General features: G+C 32.9%; 2 protein-coding genes across 3 annotated transcripts; both read right to left on the bottom strand.

Annotated features, from left to right (window-relative positions):
* Positions 1-431: 431 nt before the first annotated feature.
* On the bottom strand, positions 432-3710 carry LOC113781036 (myb family transcription factor PHL11-like). Its single transcript, XM_027326866.1, has 6 exons — positions 3300-3710; positions 1913-1989; positions 1767-1830; positions 1402-1471; positions 1152-1221; positions 432-1046 (listed from the first exon to the last, which is right to left on the bottom strand). Exons 1-6 carry the CDS (start codon positions 3496-3498, stop codon positions 681-683), a joined length of 846 nt encoding a protein of 281 aa, XP_027182667.1. The 5' UTR covers positions 3499-3710; the 3' UTR covers positions 432-680.
* Positions 3711-10012: 6302 nt separating this feature from the next.
* LOC113780937 (P-loop guanosine triphosphatase YjiA-like) lies at positions 10013-16266 on the bottom strand. 2 transcript variants are annotated; one of them, XM_027326723.1, is made up of 10 exons: positions 15905-16266; positions 14900-14965; positions 13916-14096; positions 13174-13370; positions 12940-12990; positions 12322-12413; positions 12189-12214; positions 11198-11295; positions 10808-10912; positions 10013-10720 (listed from the first exon to the last, which is right to left on the bottom strand). In XM_027326723.1, exons 1-10 carry the CDS (start codon positions 16208-16210, stop codon positions 10571-10573), a joined length of 1272 nt encoding a protein of 423 aa, XP_027182524.1. In that variant the 5' UTR covers positions 16211-16266; the 3' UTR covers positions 10013-10570. The 2 variants fall into 2 exon arrangements, with proteins under 2 accessions (XP_027182524.1, XP_027182525.1); XM_027326724.1 differs by having other exon boundaries at positions 12192-12214.
* Positions 16267-20547: the final 4281 nt, after the last annotated feature.

The raw sequence follows: 20547 nt of genomic DNA, 5'->3' as shown, positions 1-20547 counted from the left end.
AGTATAATCTTAAGTTTAATAAATTTTTAAGTGTCTCCAAAGAAAGTTAAGGAATAAATTGATAATAAGGTAAGTTTAAGGGAGTTAAATATGGTGAACAAAAAAAATAAGTAATGTTTCTTGTCAAAAGTCAAAATGGTTAATTAATCAGTCAAAATTATTGAGGTAAATAAAAGACTCTCTAAAACGTTTGAATTGATTTTCCTGTACTACTACTAGACATACTAGTGATTATTTTCTCCTTCTAGACATATGATTCACAAAGCATCATGCAAAACAATTAATGCACTAGAGAAGCCAAGTATTCTCTCTGTACAGGCAGCTAATAGATTTTGAATGATACTTAGACATCATGAAGCAAGCTCATAGGCATTTTGAAACCGAAAGAAGGATTAACCAGAAAGTCCGGATGAAGTAATCAGAGCTGAAGATTCTTGAAAGCATGTACTGAACTTCCAGCCTTCCACCAATATTTTATTCACAAAGATTCACCTGAATTCAAACGATTATATCTCTCCACTTAAACAAGTTTACTTCTACTGATGCCTTGAGTTGAAAACAATGAGGCATTGAAGAATAAGTTAATCCAACTGTAGAGTGTTATATGCACACAGTATGAAAACGAACTGAAAGGCTGTCTCCATTTTTACTTCTATTAAGTGGTTTGGCTCCAGAAGAGCTCAACTGGTGCCAATAAAGTCATAGCTACTTCTGGTATTTAAGTCAAAATTTATGGAAGCTCCTTCTAGCCTAAGTTTGACATCATTTGTTTCTCCATGATTCAACCCCAAGTAATTCTGCTCAGACATTTTTCTGTTCATGTCGTTTAGCATGCGTTTATCCATAATCTCGGCATTTCTTTCTTCTGCATTTACATTCTCAATGAAGCTTGACAGGGCCAGATTGAATTCAGAGAGTTGAGCTTTTGTTGCTTCTAGATTGCCGGGATTATTAACGTCGAGCGAAAGGCTCTTTTGAGCTTTGTCTAGAATTGCCTGTAGGTACTTCCCTTGGGCCTCTATTCTCATCTGTAATTTCTTTTGCACCTGTAGGACAAAGAATCAGTCAGACCAGCAGAATTTTTTAACAACAATGAAAAAAGTCTTTTACGGGTGAAGTTGACAGTAAAGGTCAAGTAATTTAATACAAACCTCAAGCTGGTCTTGTAATCTTTTCTGCACTTCAATCTGACATTTTAGTGCCTCTGAGATTTGGATTTCCCTGTTTGGTGCATCATCATTGGTCAGTTTGTATAACAGCTGGATGATGATGCTAGGCTCAAGTCATAAGATTTAAATGTTGATGGACTGATTGATGCATAAACTACTCAAAACTTACAAAGGCTTGGTATCTGTTCTAAATAAGCAAACACTTTGTTGAAATTATTGTTGTAGCACCTACCTTTTTTCTGTGTTCACTCTTGAGGAAATGGAGCCTGAAGCATGAGAGCTGTATTGTCCAAAAGTATCGCCTAAAAGACAGGAAACAGATTGAAATTCAGAAGCCAAGAATAAAACCCAAATAAAAATGTGTATATAAAAGTTTCAGGTATAAACGTGCCTACCTATTTACAACTAAAACAATTTCGTAAGATGAATTTGTAACTTGACAGACATAATATGGGGTCAGCCTCTTCAATATCTTGCATACCTCATAGAGATAAACCCACCCGTGATATCTTCATATATTCACAGAATGCTAGCTTTTCTTATTATTATCTGCTACTTTTGATTTCTTAATGGATCACTGAACAGGCAGGAACTTACCGCTGTTCTCTTTGCTTTGTTCAGCTGGAATCTGCTTCTTGGCCTGCTGTCCAAGCCTGTACTTCTACAAGTGAAAAGATCAAGAAGCATCACCTTTGGATCCAGTATCAGACAGATCATACAAGAGTGCAGAAATGAAGCAATACCTGTAAATGACTCTTGAGATGGTACAATGTCAATCCCTTTAAGCCCATTACCCTTAAAACTGACTTGGGAGTTGCTTCTGCAAATTGAGATCCACTTTGAGGATTGAGTTTACTATGAGGTGTGCCAAGATTTTAAGTGTCTTACTGAACGTATTATGTTATTCATCATGTATGCACTCCTTGTAACTCCCAACTTCCCCACCCAAAAGATCCAAGAAAACAGAGAAACAGAATAGAAGAATTACTAGCAGAACCAAAAATTAGAGCTCCTACTTTCAATTCAAATACGACAAGCTGACGGCACATTTAGGGGAAGAACAACACAACATGAACTTTGCTACAGCTATCAACAGACAAATCAATCGTATAAAAGAGTTTTTTTTTTTTTTTTTTTTTTAAAAAAGAAAGCCCATACCTAGGATTGATTCTGGTCAAGGGGGTATTAAGGGCTAGGTGCACAAAATTTGGAAATGTTGGGGAAAAAATTGAGTAAGTTTATGATCTCCAGCATATTAGCTAGGGCATTTTAAGTCAATGGTCAGACACACAGAGAAGGAAATGCCAAGTCCATTGAAAAACAATAGAAGCAGGGGAGCCAAGATTTCCTAAACTCAAGGGTCATTTTCTGGAGATTTCCTAAACTGGAGATTATATTTTATTCACTGTATCAGGAAATTGATAAACTTTCTCCCACCAGATGAGGAGACGATGCTGCATGGTTGATTAGACTGTCATTCCAATATGCAGTGGTGCACTTATTAAGCTGGGAAAACACGAATCCACACAGAAACTGGCTAGACACCATTCTTCCAAATTGACGGGGAAAACATTAATCCACAAACAATCCGGGAAGGGATCTGATCAATATGCTTTAAAAGTAGATACCATTCTTCCATCAGGGCTCACAAACTGGGAAAGGATCTGAGTGTTATACATGGATGTTTCTAATACTCAGCTCTTTAACTTGAAATTTCTAGGTTTCATATGCAAAATTTATACCAAACGTTGACTGTGAAAAACTGTAAGGCCCCAAAATAAACCAGAAACTGACTAGCAAAATTGCAAAATATAGCTGCCATCTTTAATTTTCTCAAGTACTGAGCTTAAATAACTAATGCTTTCCCTGTGTAAAAAATTTCCCTCAAGAGAACCAACATCACTGCTTAATCTATAGGAAATGATTTGACTATAAAAATTCAAACAGCACAAAACAATAAAAAGTTGGCACAATTAGTCTTCAAAACGTATAAATGAATGACCTTAAAACAGTAATTTTTAGCTAGAAGGTACAGCTGCCCCATGTTACTCAGCTCAGCCAATCAATCATGACAAAGAAAAGGGGCGCAAAGCAATAGAAATGAAAACAGTAATGATGACAAAAACTCACTATCAGGGCCACCAAGCTTTGTAACAGCATCAACAAAACGTTCATGAAGATCAGCAGTCCATCTCAGCCTTGGCTTTGGATCTCTAGTCATCACCACCCCACCAAGGCCGCCACCACCACCACCACCTCCATTCCTTTCAAAAGGATAGCAATTCCCTCCAACTCCACCACCACCTACTCCACCATACATTCTCTCCATCACCGCCACTTTTTCACTTGCAACCACCTTGCACCACTCCCACCACCTCCACCATCCAAAACTTGAAAAGACCTTGATTATATTCTTTCTCTACAAGCAACCCTTTTTATCTAGATCATTTTTTCCAAAGTCTCGTGCACTTTATTCTTTGTCAAAGCAAAAGAGAACAAAGTAACTGGAGAACGAATGGATGAATGGATGAACTTCAGAAACTAAAAAGCAAAATGCAAGGAAAAGAAAATGGACTTGTGTATAGAAGAAGTCACTGTAGCTTTATCCGTATAAAGCTATGAACTTGAAAATTTGATGGGCTCTATGGAGAATTTAGGAAAAGAAAATTCCTAAGAGGAAAGATTCAAGTGATCAGAAGATAAGAGAGAATGCTTGCAGCTTTCCTAAGACTCAAACGATAACAGTTGTACTTTTGGCAATGATTTCAACTCTGCTTTCCGTTCATTAAAAGAGAATATAAATTTAGTATCAAACGAACATATTTATGTGTCTAATAATGAATGTTGTATGTTTTAAATTATTACTTTTTGGCCCCTTGAATTATACATTTTGTAATATTACCCCGCTTCAACTAAAAATTACATGAACTCCCTCTAGACTTATTTTTCATTTTCATTTTTTTTGCCGAGTGCAAGTTGAAATAATAAATTATGAGCACAAGTTGGAATACTAGATCATAAATGGTATTAAAAGAAATTCAAATTATATTTTGAGAGAAAGTTGATTCACCTCTTAATAAAACTCAAACTATTCGAGTTTCAAACAATACTAATTTTTTAAGAGATATATCAAATTGATGTGTATTTAATTTATATAAAGAAATTCAAAAAGTAAGATGGTCCTTAATGCTACTTTTCCATCCATTTTGCCCATGCCAAATTCCATGTATTGTTCCTAAAATTCTATATGGCTCATATCAGATTTAAATTAATACAGCCAAAGAGGGTTGCTTAAATATTTAATTTCTTGGGGGGGAAATGAGATGATAAACTGATTTGAGGGCGCAAATTGTATTTTACCTTGATGTTGTAGGTGGATTTATAAAGTTAGGAGCAAAAGTGAGGAAAAATCGGCGACGAATCTGAAGGAGCATGATGCCCGAAAAGACAGGTCCTATAATTGTGTGAAGTAAGGAGTACACATGCTTGATGTAACAGCCGTTAGATTAACTTTGAATGGTGTATATAGTCAAACTAACTTGAATCTTCGGGGTTTAGAATATGGTGTTTTGATTCGACTGTGCACTAAAATGTAGGAGACAAAAATGTGGTTACACGTAGATGCCACGTGGAATATTCGCCGGCAAATAAGCTGAAACGAATATTCGTGCATTCACGTGCCACGTCGTCCGAATAGACCCCAGCCCTTGGCATTTTACTGTCATTGGACATTTGTTGTGACATACGTAATATTTATTTTTAACTAGGGGTATAGATGAGTCTAAAAATATTGAATATTACAGTGTTTAAATTTGTTTAATTATTTTATCAAATTTGAAATTTTGTTCAAGTTTTATTTGTTTGTCTATCTTGCCAAACTCAAGAGTTTCTATCACACCGAATTCGAGTGTAGCTCGAGTAACTTGAATTTTTTATTTATAAATTTGGTGTTTGGATTGTAATATTTTATCAAAAAATTTTTATATTTTTTGTGAATACATTTTCTAATTATCATTTTATCTCATATATATTAAATCATTAAGATATATTTTTCTACAAAAATTTTGAAAATTAGCAATCCAAACGGGTTAATTTTATACTAATCAAGCAAAGATTGAAGTGAACTTTAACATTTATCAAATGCAAAATGCTGTTTAAATTTAGTTTCATTAGTCGGCAAACTAAGCAAGAACAAGTTCTCACTGAGCTAAACTCAATTCAAGTATCAAATAATTTGATTCGCCTTTCACACTTATTTTCAATTAACCTAAAATTTTTTTGGATATAGATTTTTTTTTTAAATACTAGTTGACTTGTCTTATGAACACATTTTTTTAACTAAAATTTTATATTTTTAATTACCTTTTTATGTCACACAAAAGCACTATATTATTCCAAATAATCTCATATCCAAACACACCTTTCAACTTCATGGAGTTTGAAATAATCCAATCCTATCTACCAATTTTTATCTCATTTTCTTGATGATATGAGCTCTTTCAAGAACAATTTACAAATGTGTATATCTTCTAAATTCATAACACAAAACTCTGTTTTTTTTTTTTTTTACTTATTCAAAAGTGTAATAGGTAAATTGACTGCCGTAATGTTTACGCTAACATAAGCCACAAGAATATGTAGCTTCTAATCGAACTTACCACCTGTTTAGTTGCTATCAAGGAATAGGAATGACAATAATTATGAAAGACCACCTCAATGATAATGGATTTGTGAAGATTCTTTTGATGAAATTTTATGTTTGGTAGTCACCATAATGGCAGTGACTTTTTGAAAAGGAAAAAAAGGAAATTATTATTCTTTTCTTCCTTTCTATTTATCTCCAGCAGATTTCACTGCTGGTTTCCAGCTCCCGGCTCCGACCACCGCCCTCTGTTTTTGTTTGCTTCCTTCCCCTTGATTTTTTGCATGTTGCCGACCTATTTCCCCATCCCTTTTTATTTACTTTCCATTTCTTTCTTCCTCTGTCTTTCTTTCTTTTTTTCCTTTATTTTTTGTGGCCCTGTTACCACCATACCGCCACCTCTCATGCGTTCACCACGATCCCATCTTATAGACCAATCCTACAAATTTTAACTTCAAAATTGTCACTTAAAGTAAAAAAAAAAAAAAAAAAAAAATATCATCGCACCAAAACTTTGAGAGAACAAGGGGAGAAATTACATGGGCTGGAAAGGGAGGAGAAAGGTTAGGATGAGACAAAAGGGGCAGGTGGGAGAGGTAGAGGAAATATGAGAGAACTTGGAGATATGAAGCACCGATCTTCTTTCTATTCTTTCCCTATCTTTTAGCTGGTTTTTGTTTTATTTTTTTTTATCTTGATGGGTAATCAGAGTAAAAGTGCCCAATTTAGCGGGTAATGGATTTTGGGTAATACTTTCTTTAAATATAAACACCATGGCCTACTTAGTTTAATTCTAAGGCACCAATGGATTGAATGAAAGGGAAAGAGAGAGAGTAGAAAAAATCTGAATCCATCCATCTTGCTTAGAATATGGAAGGAAAGGAAACGGACTATCATGTGTTAGTTATATCTAACAATATAAAAGAGAGAGTTGCTACTTTTTTGTCAAGCGATTATTGTGCAATTGTAATTGGATATCCGAGCTATTTTCCTCAATTGCCTGTTTTGTTTATTTGCAGCTGGTATAGTTTTGGTGCATTTATCGGACATGTTGACCGAATTGGTAATTGGTGGTATAAAGAGTGAAACCTATGGAAGTTGGTTTTTGTGGTTAATTATTTGCTTTTGAAGTATTCTGTAAATGCAAAATTACCTAGGAAAGAATAAATTATATTTGGCTTTAATGACTTTAAAAAAGGCCTTTATTACTATGACATGAAATAAAATTATTAAATGTTCTGTAAATGCATAATTATTGAGGAAACAATTAATAAATTATTGTTGGCTTGACATGAAATAAAATTGTTAAGTGTTCTGTAAATGCACAATTATTCAGGAAATAATTAATAACCCATTGTTGGCTTTAGTAACTTTAAAAAATGGGTTTTATTACTGTGACATGTGGTGATTAATTTTTAGTAATGTCAAATTCTATGATTTAAGTGCTTAATTGACTTGCGGGATCCCTTCTTTTTTGGGTCAACAATGATTAATACTCTTTTGGGAATGATTCAATTTACAATTTTCTAATTATCCTGATCCAAATGCAAAATAACCTCATACAATTTTCTAATTTACCCTTATGCTTTCTATATAAGCACCATCATGCATTCTATATATTATTGTCCTCATGCATTCTATATATTTCATAATTGTTAACCTTTAACCAAAATGATAATTCCCTAATGATCCGCATGAATTAGATAATAACAGAGATGTATGCTAATAAATCCATACAACCAAAAACAGTTAACATGGGAAATATTAACCCCCCCGTACATCGCACAGGCCGTCTCGCTAGTTTTTATCTATAATTTAAAAATCTAATTTATAAATACATACTAGGGTTTTTTTTGAAAATTTTAAATTTTCATTAATTTGGTGTCATTTTCCCTCAGTTTTTGCCCATTTAAACGAAAAGCAGGCTAACAAAAAAATAAGTAAACCTTATTCCTTTCTTTCCCTCCTCACAATCCAATCCAAACATCAAAAGTCTTGTCCCATGGTTTCCTTTCCTCTCCTCCCATTCCCTCAAAACAAATTGTGTCTAAAGTCTTTTTTCCTTTTCCTTTCTTCTTTCCCCCATTTTCAGCTTGCAGTGTCACTTGTATCAACCAAATCAGATTTGCAGCTTAGACTACATATATAGACCATATAAATAAGTATTCCAAATTATGAAACAGACTACATATATAGGCCATATAAATAAGTATTCCAAGGAACAAATCATTATCAAAATCCAAATTTCAGTCAAGCAACTCCAATTCTCACCCCTTTAATATCTGCCATCTCACATATTTAATTTTGAACTGCAAAACAACAAGAAACGAGTGTTGCTTAACATAGTAATAACAATTTTTATCGTCTCACATATTCAATTCTAAGTGCAGAAGGAAATTAATTATCTTCACCCCACTTAGCAAAAGAATCTCAACAAAATTAAATAAGGTGAAGAGAATAACTTGATAACTGGCTCAAAACGTTTTCTTTTTAAGAACCATTAGGTGAACTATGCGTCATGGCTACTAAGCCTAATATAAACTTTTCAGTTTTCACATCATGTTAAGTAAGCACATCTTATCCTTGTTATATTATGCCAAAAGCTTCATACAATGAATAATGCCTTGAGCAATTAAAAATTGCAATAGATTTCCGACTGAACATGCAAGGAGGGAATCTTGGAATCAACTTCATTTTTATCACTTTCGATGAAATAGAAGCTAGCTTGATAAAGAAAGAAACAAATGGTCCATTCCAAAATTTTATAGTCCATTGACTCCAATTCTTTAACAGATAGAAACCAAAAGAAGCAAAAAAATATACAAAGCAAGAAACAAAGAAATGAAGAATATGATATGTGACACGTTTCGAAGTGTCCTTAAACGATGGATGGTAAGGATGTGACTGCAGAATATTCTTTCCCGCGGACGCACACCCTCCTTCAAGGAAAATGTAGAAAAAGTTTTTGTTCTTCTGGCTTTCTCACCCTCTTTTCTTTTATTTATATTCTTCGATTCGCAGCTTTTCTTTTCTTTTTTTTTTCTTTTTTCTTTTCAAAGTCTGTCTTAGATTTCATCACTTTTGTTGCAACTGCAGAATATGCGTTTGGGAGTTATCTGTCAGCAGGAGAAATTTTTATTTTGTGTCCCCATCAAATGATCCCCATATTCTTCTTGTTTTCGTGTCGATGTAAGCAAGGCCAAATTTATTTATTCTGTTGTGGATGGTATGTTTATTGGAAAAAGCAACCCCAAAAATTTGGGACCAAAAGCGGTTAGCAGTGACCATTGAATAAGTTTCTTTGGCTTGTGTTGGGTTAAAAGTACGGAATGTATTTGCATCATCACCATCTTCAAATAAAGTATTTTCTACAGTAACACCATGAATAGCGCATAGCAAAGCAACGCCCAATACACCAGCAACTCCCATCATATGAAATGGGTTCAATGTCCAATTATGAAACCCTTGAAAAAAGAGGATGAATCGAAATATAGCTGCTACACCAACACTAGGCGCAAAGAACCAACCAGACTGACCTAGTTTCTCGATTGCGAAATGTATCAAAGCCTTGGGTAGTAAAAAAAAGTGGGATGCTGTATTTCCAAGATTGAATCTCATATTCGAATTAATCTCGTAATCGTAAGAAAGTGGATTTTTTTAGTTATGGGCCTAGCAAAAGAAAAATTGAGATAGGATCTTATAAGATCTCTCCCCTCAAAATCGGACGTGAAAATTTCCTTTCATTCGACTCCAGTAGGTACACCAAATAAAGAAAATAAAAAAAGGGGTTCGCTCTAGAAAACCCCCCAATTAAAAGATCTACTCCTTACTCAAGTTCCTCATATAGATACAAAGATGGTAAGAAAAAAAAAGGTATAGGTTATATATTCAAAACATTGTCATGGTGCAGAAATATTTGTCATTCGATTGACAAAAAATAGTGGAAAAAAATGTAAGAATGAGTTGTAGGTTAGAACCATGGCGTGTAATATTCTTTTGAGTTGAAAACTGTTCTGATTAAGAATGAATTAGGTCAAGCAAACAGAACGGAAATGATTGGAAGGGGATGACATTAGAAGCTGTATAAAGAGACAAAGGAGGAGCACAGTAATGCTCATTTTATGTCCTTACAACCATTGAATCCATCTAAAAGACAAGCATGAAGTGAAACAGAGAGCAGAAGAAAAATTGGTACAAGATATTCAAAAGGAAGCAAAAGTTGCAAAGTCAAATAAGTGGTGGCAAACAAGTAAGCCCAATGTTGGTAGTTGAGAAGGTAGTTAGCATGTACCAAATCAGAATCTTAGGTAGGTAATCCTATACTTATCATCTAATCAGAATTCAAACTCATTCCCCCTTTAAACCTCGTACCTGCTAATTGAAGAGTTACACTATCAGCTACGACAATGTGCCTTCAATATGTCGCTTACTTTACAATGATACAAGGTCTTCACTGCAAATTAATAAAGAAGTGAAAAAAAAAAAGTAGGCAAAACAGAGAAAAATGCCTATAGTTAGATAAAACCCTTTTCCCTAGGGACAATAATCACACACTACATGTCAATAGAAGGTGAATTGCCTATCGAGTATATGCTTATGCATCCTATAAAATGACCTTACTATAGGCTGTAGCAAAGCTTATTCTGCTCAAGTCTTGCACGCGAACACGCAAGGTCCTGTGTGCAACGTCCCCCTGTCCAACCTTGGCTCATTTGTTTCTTCTTCCATGAATTGTCCAGAGATCCAATGCGTTGCTAGTCTATTCAGATTCTGACACTAAACAGCCCTTGAATCCTTTCCTTAGGGCAGTTTCATCCAAGTTTCTTCCGATAAATACAAGCTTGTTAACCCTTTTCTCACCTGGTCCCCATGTCTTTCCGGGGCAGCCATCCAATGTAGAATGTACTCCCTGGGATAATTTGGTAAGACAAAGAAACGAATCAATAAAGCTTCATGTCAAAGGAATAAAACATTCTAATATCATTAAAATTTTAACCTGGAAAACATAACGCTCTTCCGAACCGGTCACAGAAAGAACTCCTTTCATCCTGTACAGGTCATCTCCTTTTTCTTCAAGTAATCTTTCAAGCCAGTCATCAACCTAGACAAAGAACAGACACATTAAGAAAAGTTCCAAGATTTAGCATTTAGGTGCAATAAAGATACACTCAGCTGCCTCAAAATGAATCATGTTTGAAATACTACACTGGATGGATATGGCATTCAATTCTGCACAAAAGTGGAACCACATGATCTATGCCAAAGGAATAAGAAGAGACATTGCTAAAAAACAGGACGTACAAACCCTACACTCCTGTGCAGGTTCAATTTTTTAAACACAAAATAAAATAACATGATTACAAATGCTGATTAAAAAAAAAATTACCTCATCTAGGTCTAAGGTTCCCTCAGAAACGATACTAACACTGGAGACGGCAGAATCATGTACATGGTCATGATGATGTCCATGTCCCTTGTGATGCTCTGTTGGAACCGGAAATAAAAAATTATTCAGACGAACTAATAGTTTCTAGATATCAGATCAACTACCCAAAACATTTAACATTTCAATTTTCACTTCTATAAGCCACCATTGAAAGCAGCCACTGCTGGAATGTCAAGACGCACATATTTCAATCCCAACTGAAATAACCCTCATGATCTACGCTATCTGACCCAGTGACATAAAGCAGAAGCAAATTCAAGTTTTACCAAAATGTGTTTGGCACTAAAGGAATATAAATTACTGAAAGATCTCATCAGTAAAGGCCTTTTGTCGCATACAATCATTAGCACGTTGTTCTTTGTAGAATTCAATTTTAGGCAAATATATGAATTAAAAAAATAATTCGAAGCACTGAAAGAGACTGACAAAACACTTAAAGAGACTGACAAAACTTCCATGCATACACATTACAGAGACATGCGTAGAGGGTGAAGGGAACAGGAGGCAGAGAGGAGTTTATAACAGAAAAGAATATACAGCTATTGTCACTAAGATTCACTGTGAATCCAACCTCATATAATCTAGTAACACAAAAGGGAATAAGAAACAAAACGGGAAAAAAATAAAAATCTTTAAAGAAAGGCCACAAATCACTTATGTTAAGTGCATATCAAAGCAAGTTTAAGGAATAAATTCCATCTAAAACAAAAAAAATTGATAGCCTTGTCTATAAAGTATTGCAAAAGTGGATCATGCATCATAAATGCAAAACAACCAACTTTCCTTCATCTTACTGTCTTTTTAAATTTTGCATTGGTATCAGAGTCACCTAATGATCAAGATAACTTAACTAAGACATAAGTTCAATATCACCAATAAAAACTCGTTCAAATACGATGTTCAGTTCCATGTTCATGGGCACAATGAGAACCACCTGATTCAACTTCTGAGTCAATCCTGCAAAAGCAAAATATGTCCTCACATCAGAAAGCACAATGCACTTGTGCAAATGTATTTACTTCTTTTGCAATTACTCATAACAATATCTTCCAAGGTAAAATCACCTGTCAAGATCATAGCCTCCTACTCCTAAAACAAAGTCCATATCCACCAATCCAAATTTAGCTTTCTTTATTTGAGCCATCCCGTTGATGTGCTGGACAAAGGAGTAAGCTGATAAAAGACAAGCTACTAAAAGAGTGGACAAGATCCAGTCAAAGCTATCAACCAATCAGAACAAAATGCTATTGTCTTGACTCTGGATACCAAAAACTTCATTGTAACTAATCAACAGGAGGATGAGAGTTGCTTTTACACTTAAACTAATTGACAAAATATTTGTCAGTAATAAATAAGTATAAAGCTTCTAAGGACACCATATTTACAAAACAAAAAGAAACATAGATTTTCTTCAAATAGAAAGAAAAAAAGAAAAAAAAAGTCTTGGGAAAGAAGAACATGATATCAATAAGGTTATTCTGATTTATCTTTAGCATCCAAGAAATCCTGTCCCATTACAAATAATATCAATTCTATATGTGAAAATCAGAAACTGATCCACCCCAAAAAAAAAGTCAGAGAAAAGAATAATGCACATGGAATAGCTTATGCAAATCAACAATTGAGAGAAATTTTCTATGAAATTTTCACCTGGAGAATAAAGATTGTATACAAGACTCTACCTTAATTCTTTTCATCAAGACCTCCAGGTCAGCCCCCGTTACCAAATCTATCTGTCAAAATTATTAGAAGAAGAAATTAACCAGCACATAATTGCACTTACTAAGACTCTGGAAGAACTTATTACATGTAGGGAAAGATTCTAATCTTTGTTCTTTCTTTTTAGTAATAAAAGAAAACGCTGCATATGATAAAGCGTCAATTACAGGAATGGAAGGAAAAAAAAAAAGTTTTACCTTATTCAAGATAATACGATCCGCATAAGCAACTTGTTCCACAGCTTCATTAACCACGAATCTTGGTTTTACCTCATCCAGATGTTGAATGACATGCTTGGAGTCAACTAAAGTAACTACTCCATCAAGTTTCACATAACGTGAAACCAACTCATCAGTACAAAATGTTTCAATGACAGGACCAGGTTTTGCAAGACCTGTAAAAAAAAAATTAAGACTAAGAAATTAAAACGATCAAAGGCGAGTTTCAGAGGCTGGCAAGCAACTCTAACATTAATAGGGATAAAAATGCATAAAATATTCACTCAAGTAGGATTCTTAACCCCCCTGTTACACAAATTATCAATTAAAATAACAGAGACTAACATTTAATAGACATTCTGTGAAATGGTAACTGAAACCCAAGTTCAAATTACCACAAGAAACTACCAGTGAAAGATACAATGTTATAGGTAGAACAATCACATATCTTTTCTGCATCAAAAAAAAATTAGAAAAAGTAAAAAGAAAAACATTAAGCTGTTTATCTCCATCTTTTTATTCCAAACAATGCAGAGCAGCCCGAGAAACACTTTTTGTGGCATATGAGTAATTGTAATTATTCAACATCATATGTGGCATGTATTTAGCATCATGTTTGGAATGTGTATCTCATCACATATAGTTCCTCCATACGTGTGTTATCTTATTACGAGCATTAAGGCAATCAATTTTCTTTGCAACATTTAAGACATTGACTTACCTGTTGTTTCTATAACAATATGATCAAATTTGTCTCGCTTCGTCTTAACCAACTCCAGAAGCATTTTAACAAGATCTCCTCTAACAGTACAACATAGACAACCATTATTAACCATGATAATGTCCTCATTTGAGGAGGAATGGCTAGCAACTAACGAACCATCAATGTCCACCTCACCAAACTGCAACAGCAACATTAAACATATAAGGGAAAAAAATTAAGACTGGTAAAAGTTTTGTTTGCAAACTCTTCACAGTAACATTAAAATATGATCAGACTACTTGTAACCTTTCACAAAAGAATATTCATATGCTGTCAAATACTCATATTCATGACTAAATGATAATAACCTAGGCCATACTTAGATAACGAAGATTAACAACAGAGCCCTCTACTAGTAAACATGCAGTACTCAAATGAGATGCTAAGCTCTAAACTGGTCATAGTATTGGATACAGGTATTTAGAAAATATGAGTCATATTTTTAAGTTAATGCAGAACATACTAGACATGAGCTCACGTTGCAGACATGAAAAGTAGAGAAAAACATACAAATGTCTCTAAATAGTAGTTGACAAGCTATCTGTCGCAGTCTTGGCATATCCAAATCCCAATGTTAGATTTATCCCTCAAAAAACATAAATGAAAGTTGCAGAATTGCATCTCATGTTGAAGTAAGCTGCCTTTTAGAATTGCCCCAAAAGATATGCAGCCCCACTTGAAATAAACAGAAACAATGACCCCACTGCCAGACAGATATATTTTGCCTCTCAATCCTAAGCTACATAGATATTTTTACTAGGCACTTGCTCAAGGGTTGAGCTTCAGTTTATTCAGTTATTCAAGAGAGAATTAGGGGTAAATAGTTCAAGTACTCGTTTTCCGTATGCATTCTTGGTAACACTTCCTCTGAATCATTGCAACGTCTAGAAGAATGAGAACAGGAAAATGAAAAAACAAGAAAAAAAGAAAAGGATATCATACCTCATTTTCTATCACAGCAATTCTCTTACCATGATTAGATGTCAATATATGATTTAACAGAGTAGTCTGCCACAACAACATAACCGGGAAAAATCCAAAAAAAAAAAAAAAAAAAAAGTTCAGCAGGAAGCAGTGAAAAAGCTAAAGAATAAGATCATACTGAATACAGAATGCAAGTCAGAAACACATTGCATTTAAGTTTCTTAGGGCATAGAAGTTGAAACCCGCACCAAATTTGGATAAAATCATTTCACCCTATGTCAGAATATTGAACAGGTCAATAAAACCATAGAACTAGACAAATACCAAGAACCAGAAACTTTTCAAATGCTATGAAAGAAAAACTCAGGAAAACAAAGCAAAACGCAACTTATTATATAAACATCTTCCACCACTTTTGATAACTATGAATTCCATAGTTACATTTGAATACTGACACAAAGATAACACTTTTACACCTTTAAACTCATGAAAAACAGTCGATTAGTCGATTCTCTCATTTTCCAGCCAACTACTGATGCCTAGAATATATAATAAACCAAGACACAGGAGCAAATACATTTATCTGTCCTAACTTCTCCACTCCCAGAATAATGCGTTACTACATCTCTTAGGAAAATCAAAGACCAATTTTGTCCAAACTCATTCCTTTGCCTAGTGAAAACCCATAATTTCATGCTCATTTTCTCGTTCCATTAACATCCAAGAAAATCCAGTACCAGCAAAGGAAAACTTAAGCCCAAAACTCCAAAGCATTCCTCAATATTGAAAACCAAAACAACCATTTATACATATCAAAGAATTAATCATTAATAGTGCAAAAAGTTTCACACTTTTTTCATTTAAAAAGGAAATTTTCAGTAACGAAGGTCGGAAACAGAGGGGGCAGGGTACATTGAGAATCCTGCAAGCCAAGCAAAAAAAACCCTTTTTTCGATACATAAAAGTTTCCTTGCACACCATTCCATATTTCTTGGCTTCGGAAAATCTTTTCTTCTTCCTTACCTTGCCGGAGCCAAGAAAGCCAGTGATGACGGTGGCCGGAACCCGGTTATCGAGGTTTAATGCAGTGGCAACGGAAGAATCAGTGTCCTGAATTACATAATCAGATGCAGACGAAAAGCTTCTAAAATCGGAATTGGAATAAGAATGGAATTCCCTGGAAAATAAGGACTGGAGACTTCTGAGCAGGGAATAATATGGAGGACTAGTGCTATGGTGAACAGAGGAGTGAGAGAAACGACATGAGGAAAGAATTTGAGTGAGGGTTTTGGGTGTCGTTTTGGAGAGCAGGCATCTGAGAGTAGCCATTGACTGATTACAGTTGAAAGAAAGCACAGGGCAAGGCTTAAGCCCTAGAAGATGGAGTTGAGGTTTATGGAGGGTTTTTTGGCTCTGAGTTTAGGATTTTTATTTATAGGGTTGCCAAAATCACTTATTTAGTACTTCAACTTGTAAATAGATTTAGTACATTAATTTTTATTGTAGATTATTTTGTCTTAATACTAATATTTTTAGTAAATTTTGGGCATTTTAATTTAGATAAATGGAACCTTTTTTGAAATTTGGGCACTAATAGAGGGGAGAAATTTGGTAATTAAGCATATCCCTTATCCTAAATTTAACATTCTTATTATTATTTATTGAATAACTGGATCATTTTTATAGCATAATTAATAGTACCACATCCAATTATTGATCAAAGGTATTAAGATTATGTCTAAATTGTTTCATATTTCAATAATGAAAAAAAAATCTACATATAGAAACGTAAAAAGAGCAATGCATAGCATATTTGAATTAATATAGGTGCACAATTTATACTAGCTGTAAAAACAAGTTTAGATGCCTAGATTAATTGTCTAATATGTCGAAAGTTGAAGTTGGTTTTTCTTTTTTTTTTCCCCCTTAAATTGTGTAATATGTTAGTAATGAAAGCAAAGCAACACATATAGATCAAAATATTATATGGAAGGCATATTATTTTTTTGTTCATGAATAAAATACAGGTAATATGCCTATACTAAAATTAATTCTGTTGCCAATAGTTAAAATGGCACCTTGTAAATTTATCTAGTAAAAAAGTTTTCTATCCTTGACACAACATGAAATGATTGCATGTCTATAATTTTTTCTTGTGAACATTTGGTTGATTATGTCCACATAATCTTATGATTGATGAAAAATCATACTTAAATGCTTGAATCTATTGCCCAATATATCAATAGTGGATGAAATATTGTGCATCACTATTACATTTCACAATCAATTTTTTATCTTGCCAACAACTTTTTTGTCTTATATATATCATATCACAAAAATTGTTACAATAATTATTCCAAATAATATTTTAAACAATCTTCTATCCAAGCACATATGCATAGAAAATGGAATAAAAATATATAATGTATTCATTTTCAGTTAGTCGTATGCAAATATATCATTTGTGGATGAAAAATCATATGCGCATAAAAACATGAATAAAAATATGTTATGTACTATTTCCGTTAGTGTTATACAAATCTATAATGCATACATATGGACATTTCTACTATAAATATATGCTTCATGTAGATGTATATACATATTGGTCCAATAAATTAGTGATTAAATAGTTTAGTCCAACGAATTAGTTAATCAATAGGGATGATGGTTATTTAAAGTTGAGATTTGAGACATGAGAATGGTTTTCAAAGTTACCTCAACTGCTGCCATAGAAGATTTGATTTGGTTCGATCTTGGTTAAAGGACTAAACAAGCTAAAACTTTGGTAGTATAACACTAAATTCCAAAATAAAAGTTTAGGGACTAAATCTCTTGTAATAATAAAGTTAAATCACTAAATAAGTGATTTTTCAATATTGGATTAAAAGATTTCCCATATGTTGAGAGTGGGTTAGATAAACAATTTGCTAGATTTTGGTGTTCCTTGTGAAACTAAGTGCAAAGTTTGCCTCTGAAGAAATATTAGAAATTCAACAACAAATGTAAATATAGCATAATTACTCGGCAACATAATTCAAGATTTCATTGAAGAATGAAACCTAAATATATATAAATGTTGCCTAAATTAAGTTAAAAATGGCAACATCCTTATACAATGTCGAGTCCAATTATCTAGTAGGAGAATTGTTCAAAATGCCCCTCACATTTCATTAAATGAATTTTTTCATCTTTCACTTTTAAAATGATAACTTTAAGTCCCTTACAAATCAAGTTACCAAATTTGGTCCCTACTTAGATTTTTGACCATTTTTTACCCGAAATCCATCACATAACTCATACATGATCATTTTCTAAGAGCAAAAAAGTTAGATCTTATTTGTAGTTGTACAAAGGACTTGATCCATATTCATTTTTACACCAAAAAAAATAGGATCCGACCCAAATTATATTCATTTATTTCCCAAAAAAAATGAAATCGAATTTAATCTATATTCATTTTTGTCACTAAATTAAAAATGGATTTGACTTTTTTGTAAATAAAAAAATACGTTAAAGTCATGTGTGATTTGAAATAAAAAAAATGGTCGAAAACTTATATTAGAGCTAAATTTTACTAACTTGTACATATAAGGGATGTAAACTTAATATTTGTAAGGGAGGAAAGATGGGTTGGATAGTTTGAGAAAGAGAGTGTAAGTGAGAGGTATAGAGGTCGAACACTTTTACTTACACTATAAAAAATTAACATTTTAAAAGTAAATGATCAAAAAATTTATTTGACAAAATATGAGGTAAAAGTAAAGGACCAAAAAATTCATTTGACAACATGTGATGAATGTTTATAACGGTTTTCCCTTATCTAGTTACAAAAAACCATCTTTCATGTATCTTCAATTACCGAACAAATAATGTCTAAATAAAAATTGAATGTTTAGGGTGAAAAACTAATCATGCAAAAGGAATTGTAATCAAAATTGTCTTAAAAATCTTTCATGTATTCTCAATTACAGGACACATAATGATTAGTTAGTTAGGTTAACTAACTAATCATGCTAAATGAATTGTAGTCGAAATTGCCTTAAAAATGCTGCAATATACTATATATGAGACATAGAAGTAATATACATATGAAAATTGTCAATTTTTCAAAAATAACAATTTCATCATTCAAAGGTTGGACGAAGACGAAATTGGAAGATAGGTTCAAGAGTGTTTCAATACCATAGAGTGTTTCATCCTAAGTGCATATCCTGATGTTTTTCCAACAGGAATAGCTACAGCATTTCCAACTTGACAATACCTGAAATAACACAAAAGTTGCATTAAATCCTAGTGAGATTTATAGTACAATGAGGTTGAAACAAATATAACAACTATTCATTACTTGAATCATGCTGATTTGTTGGCAATTCGAATGAGTCACTAAAATTCTATAATCAACCAAATAATCTTTCATTTTAGGAACAACAAAAGAAAAAATAAAAAATTGTTGACAACAACAAATTCTCCATTTCTCCATTTATTTTGTCTTTGTTACCACCGTACAACCAAAATTATTCATCGTATTTCTTTTTCATGGATGCATGAGAAATAAAAAAAATGTTATTGGGTGGGGGGATTTTTTAATTTGAACTTGTATATATAGGGTTGGCAAAATTGTTTATTTAGTCCTGCAACTTATAGACTAAAACAGATTTAGTACCTTCAGTTTTGTTTTAACAAAATTTGTCTTAATATTGATATTTTTAGTGAATTTCAAACATTTTAATCTAGACAAATAGAACATTTTTTAAGTTTTGGGCAGTAATAGCGGAGGGGGTTTATTGAAAACTAAATACATCTCTTATCTTAAATTTAACATACGTATTAATTATTGAATAATTGATTCATTTTTAAAGCATAATTAATAGTGTCATAGCCAATTATTGATCCAAGGTATTAAAAGTATGTATAAATTATTTGATGTTTCAATGATGAGAAAAAATTTATATGTAGAAACATAAAAAGAACAATGCATAGCTTATTTAAATTGATATAGGTGCATAATCTAAATTAGTGGTAAAACATGTTTAGATGCCTTATTCTATTGTGTAACATGTTGAATGTTTATGTTGCTTTTTTTTCCTTAAATTTGTTCAATATGCCAATAGTGAAAACAAAGGCAACATATGAAGATCAAAATACTATATGGAAGGCATATCATTTCTTTTTCTATGAATAAAATATAAGTAATATCGCGATATTGAAATTGATTATGTTGCCAATGGTTAAAATGGCACTTTGTAAATTTATCTACTAAAAAGGTCTTCTATCTACAACATGAATTGATGGCATGTCTATAATTTTTTCTTGTCTTGTAAACACTTGGTTGATTATGTCTGCGTACTTTTATGCCTGATGAACAAACATATTTTAAATTATTGAATCAATTGTTCAATATTTCAATACTGAATGAAAAATCATGTATCAGAATTACAAATTTCAATAAACTTTTTATCTTTCTAACAAATTTTTTTTATCTCATATACATTATATCATATAAATTGTTATAGTAATTATTTCAAATAATATTTCAAACAATCTCTTATCCGGACACCTATGTATAAAAAAAGGAATAAAAATTTGTAATGTGTCCATTTTCGGTTAGCCTTATGCAAACATATTAGTTGTAGATGAAAAATCATACATGTACAAAAACAAGA

The sequence above is a fragment of the Coffea eugenioides genome, chromosome 8, assembly GCF_003713205.1.
Source record: "Coffea eugenioides isolate CCC68of chromosome 8, Ceug_1.0, whole genome shotgun sequence".
Classification (NCBI taxonomy): domain Eukaryota; kingdom Viridiplantae; phylum Streptophyta; class Magnoliopsida; order Gentianales; family Rubiaceae; genus Coffea; species Coffea eugenioides.
The sequence above is the reverse complement of the archived record's forward strand: the minus strand, read 5'-3'. Positions and strand labels throughout refer to the sequence as shown.

Coding starts and splice junctions, on each gene's coding strand:
- LOC113781036 (XM_027326866.1), bottom strand. CDS start 3,498: ATGGAGAGAATGTATGGTGGAGTAGGTGGTGGTGGAGTTGGAGGGAAT. Junction 1,831..1,912: donor ATCTCAAGAGTCATTTACAG/GTATTGCTTCAT, acceptor TTTCACTTGTAG/AAGTACAGGCTTGGACAGCA. Junction 1,047..1,151: donor GATTACAAGACCAGCTTGAG/GTTTGTATTAAA, acceptor TTTGTCCTACAG/GTGCAAAAGAAATTACAGAT.
- LOC113780937 (XM_027326723.1), bottom strand. CDS start 16,210: ATGGCTACTCTCAGATGCCTGCTCTCCAAAACGACACCCAAAACCCTC. Junction 14,966..15,904: donor GCTTTCTTGGCTCCGGCAAG/GTAAGGAAGAAG, acceptor TTGTTGTGGCAG/ACTACTCTGTTAAATCATAT. Junction 11,296..12,188: donor CTCAGAAGTTGAATCAGGTG/GTTCTCATTGTG, acceptor CGGTTCCAACAG/AGCATCACAAGGGACATGGA.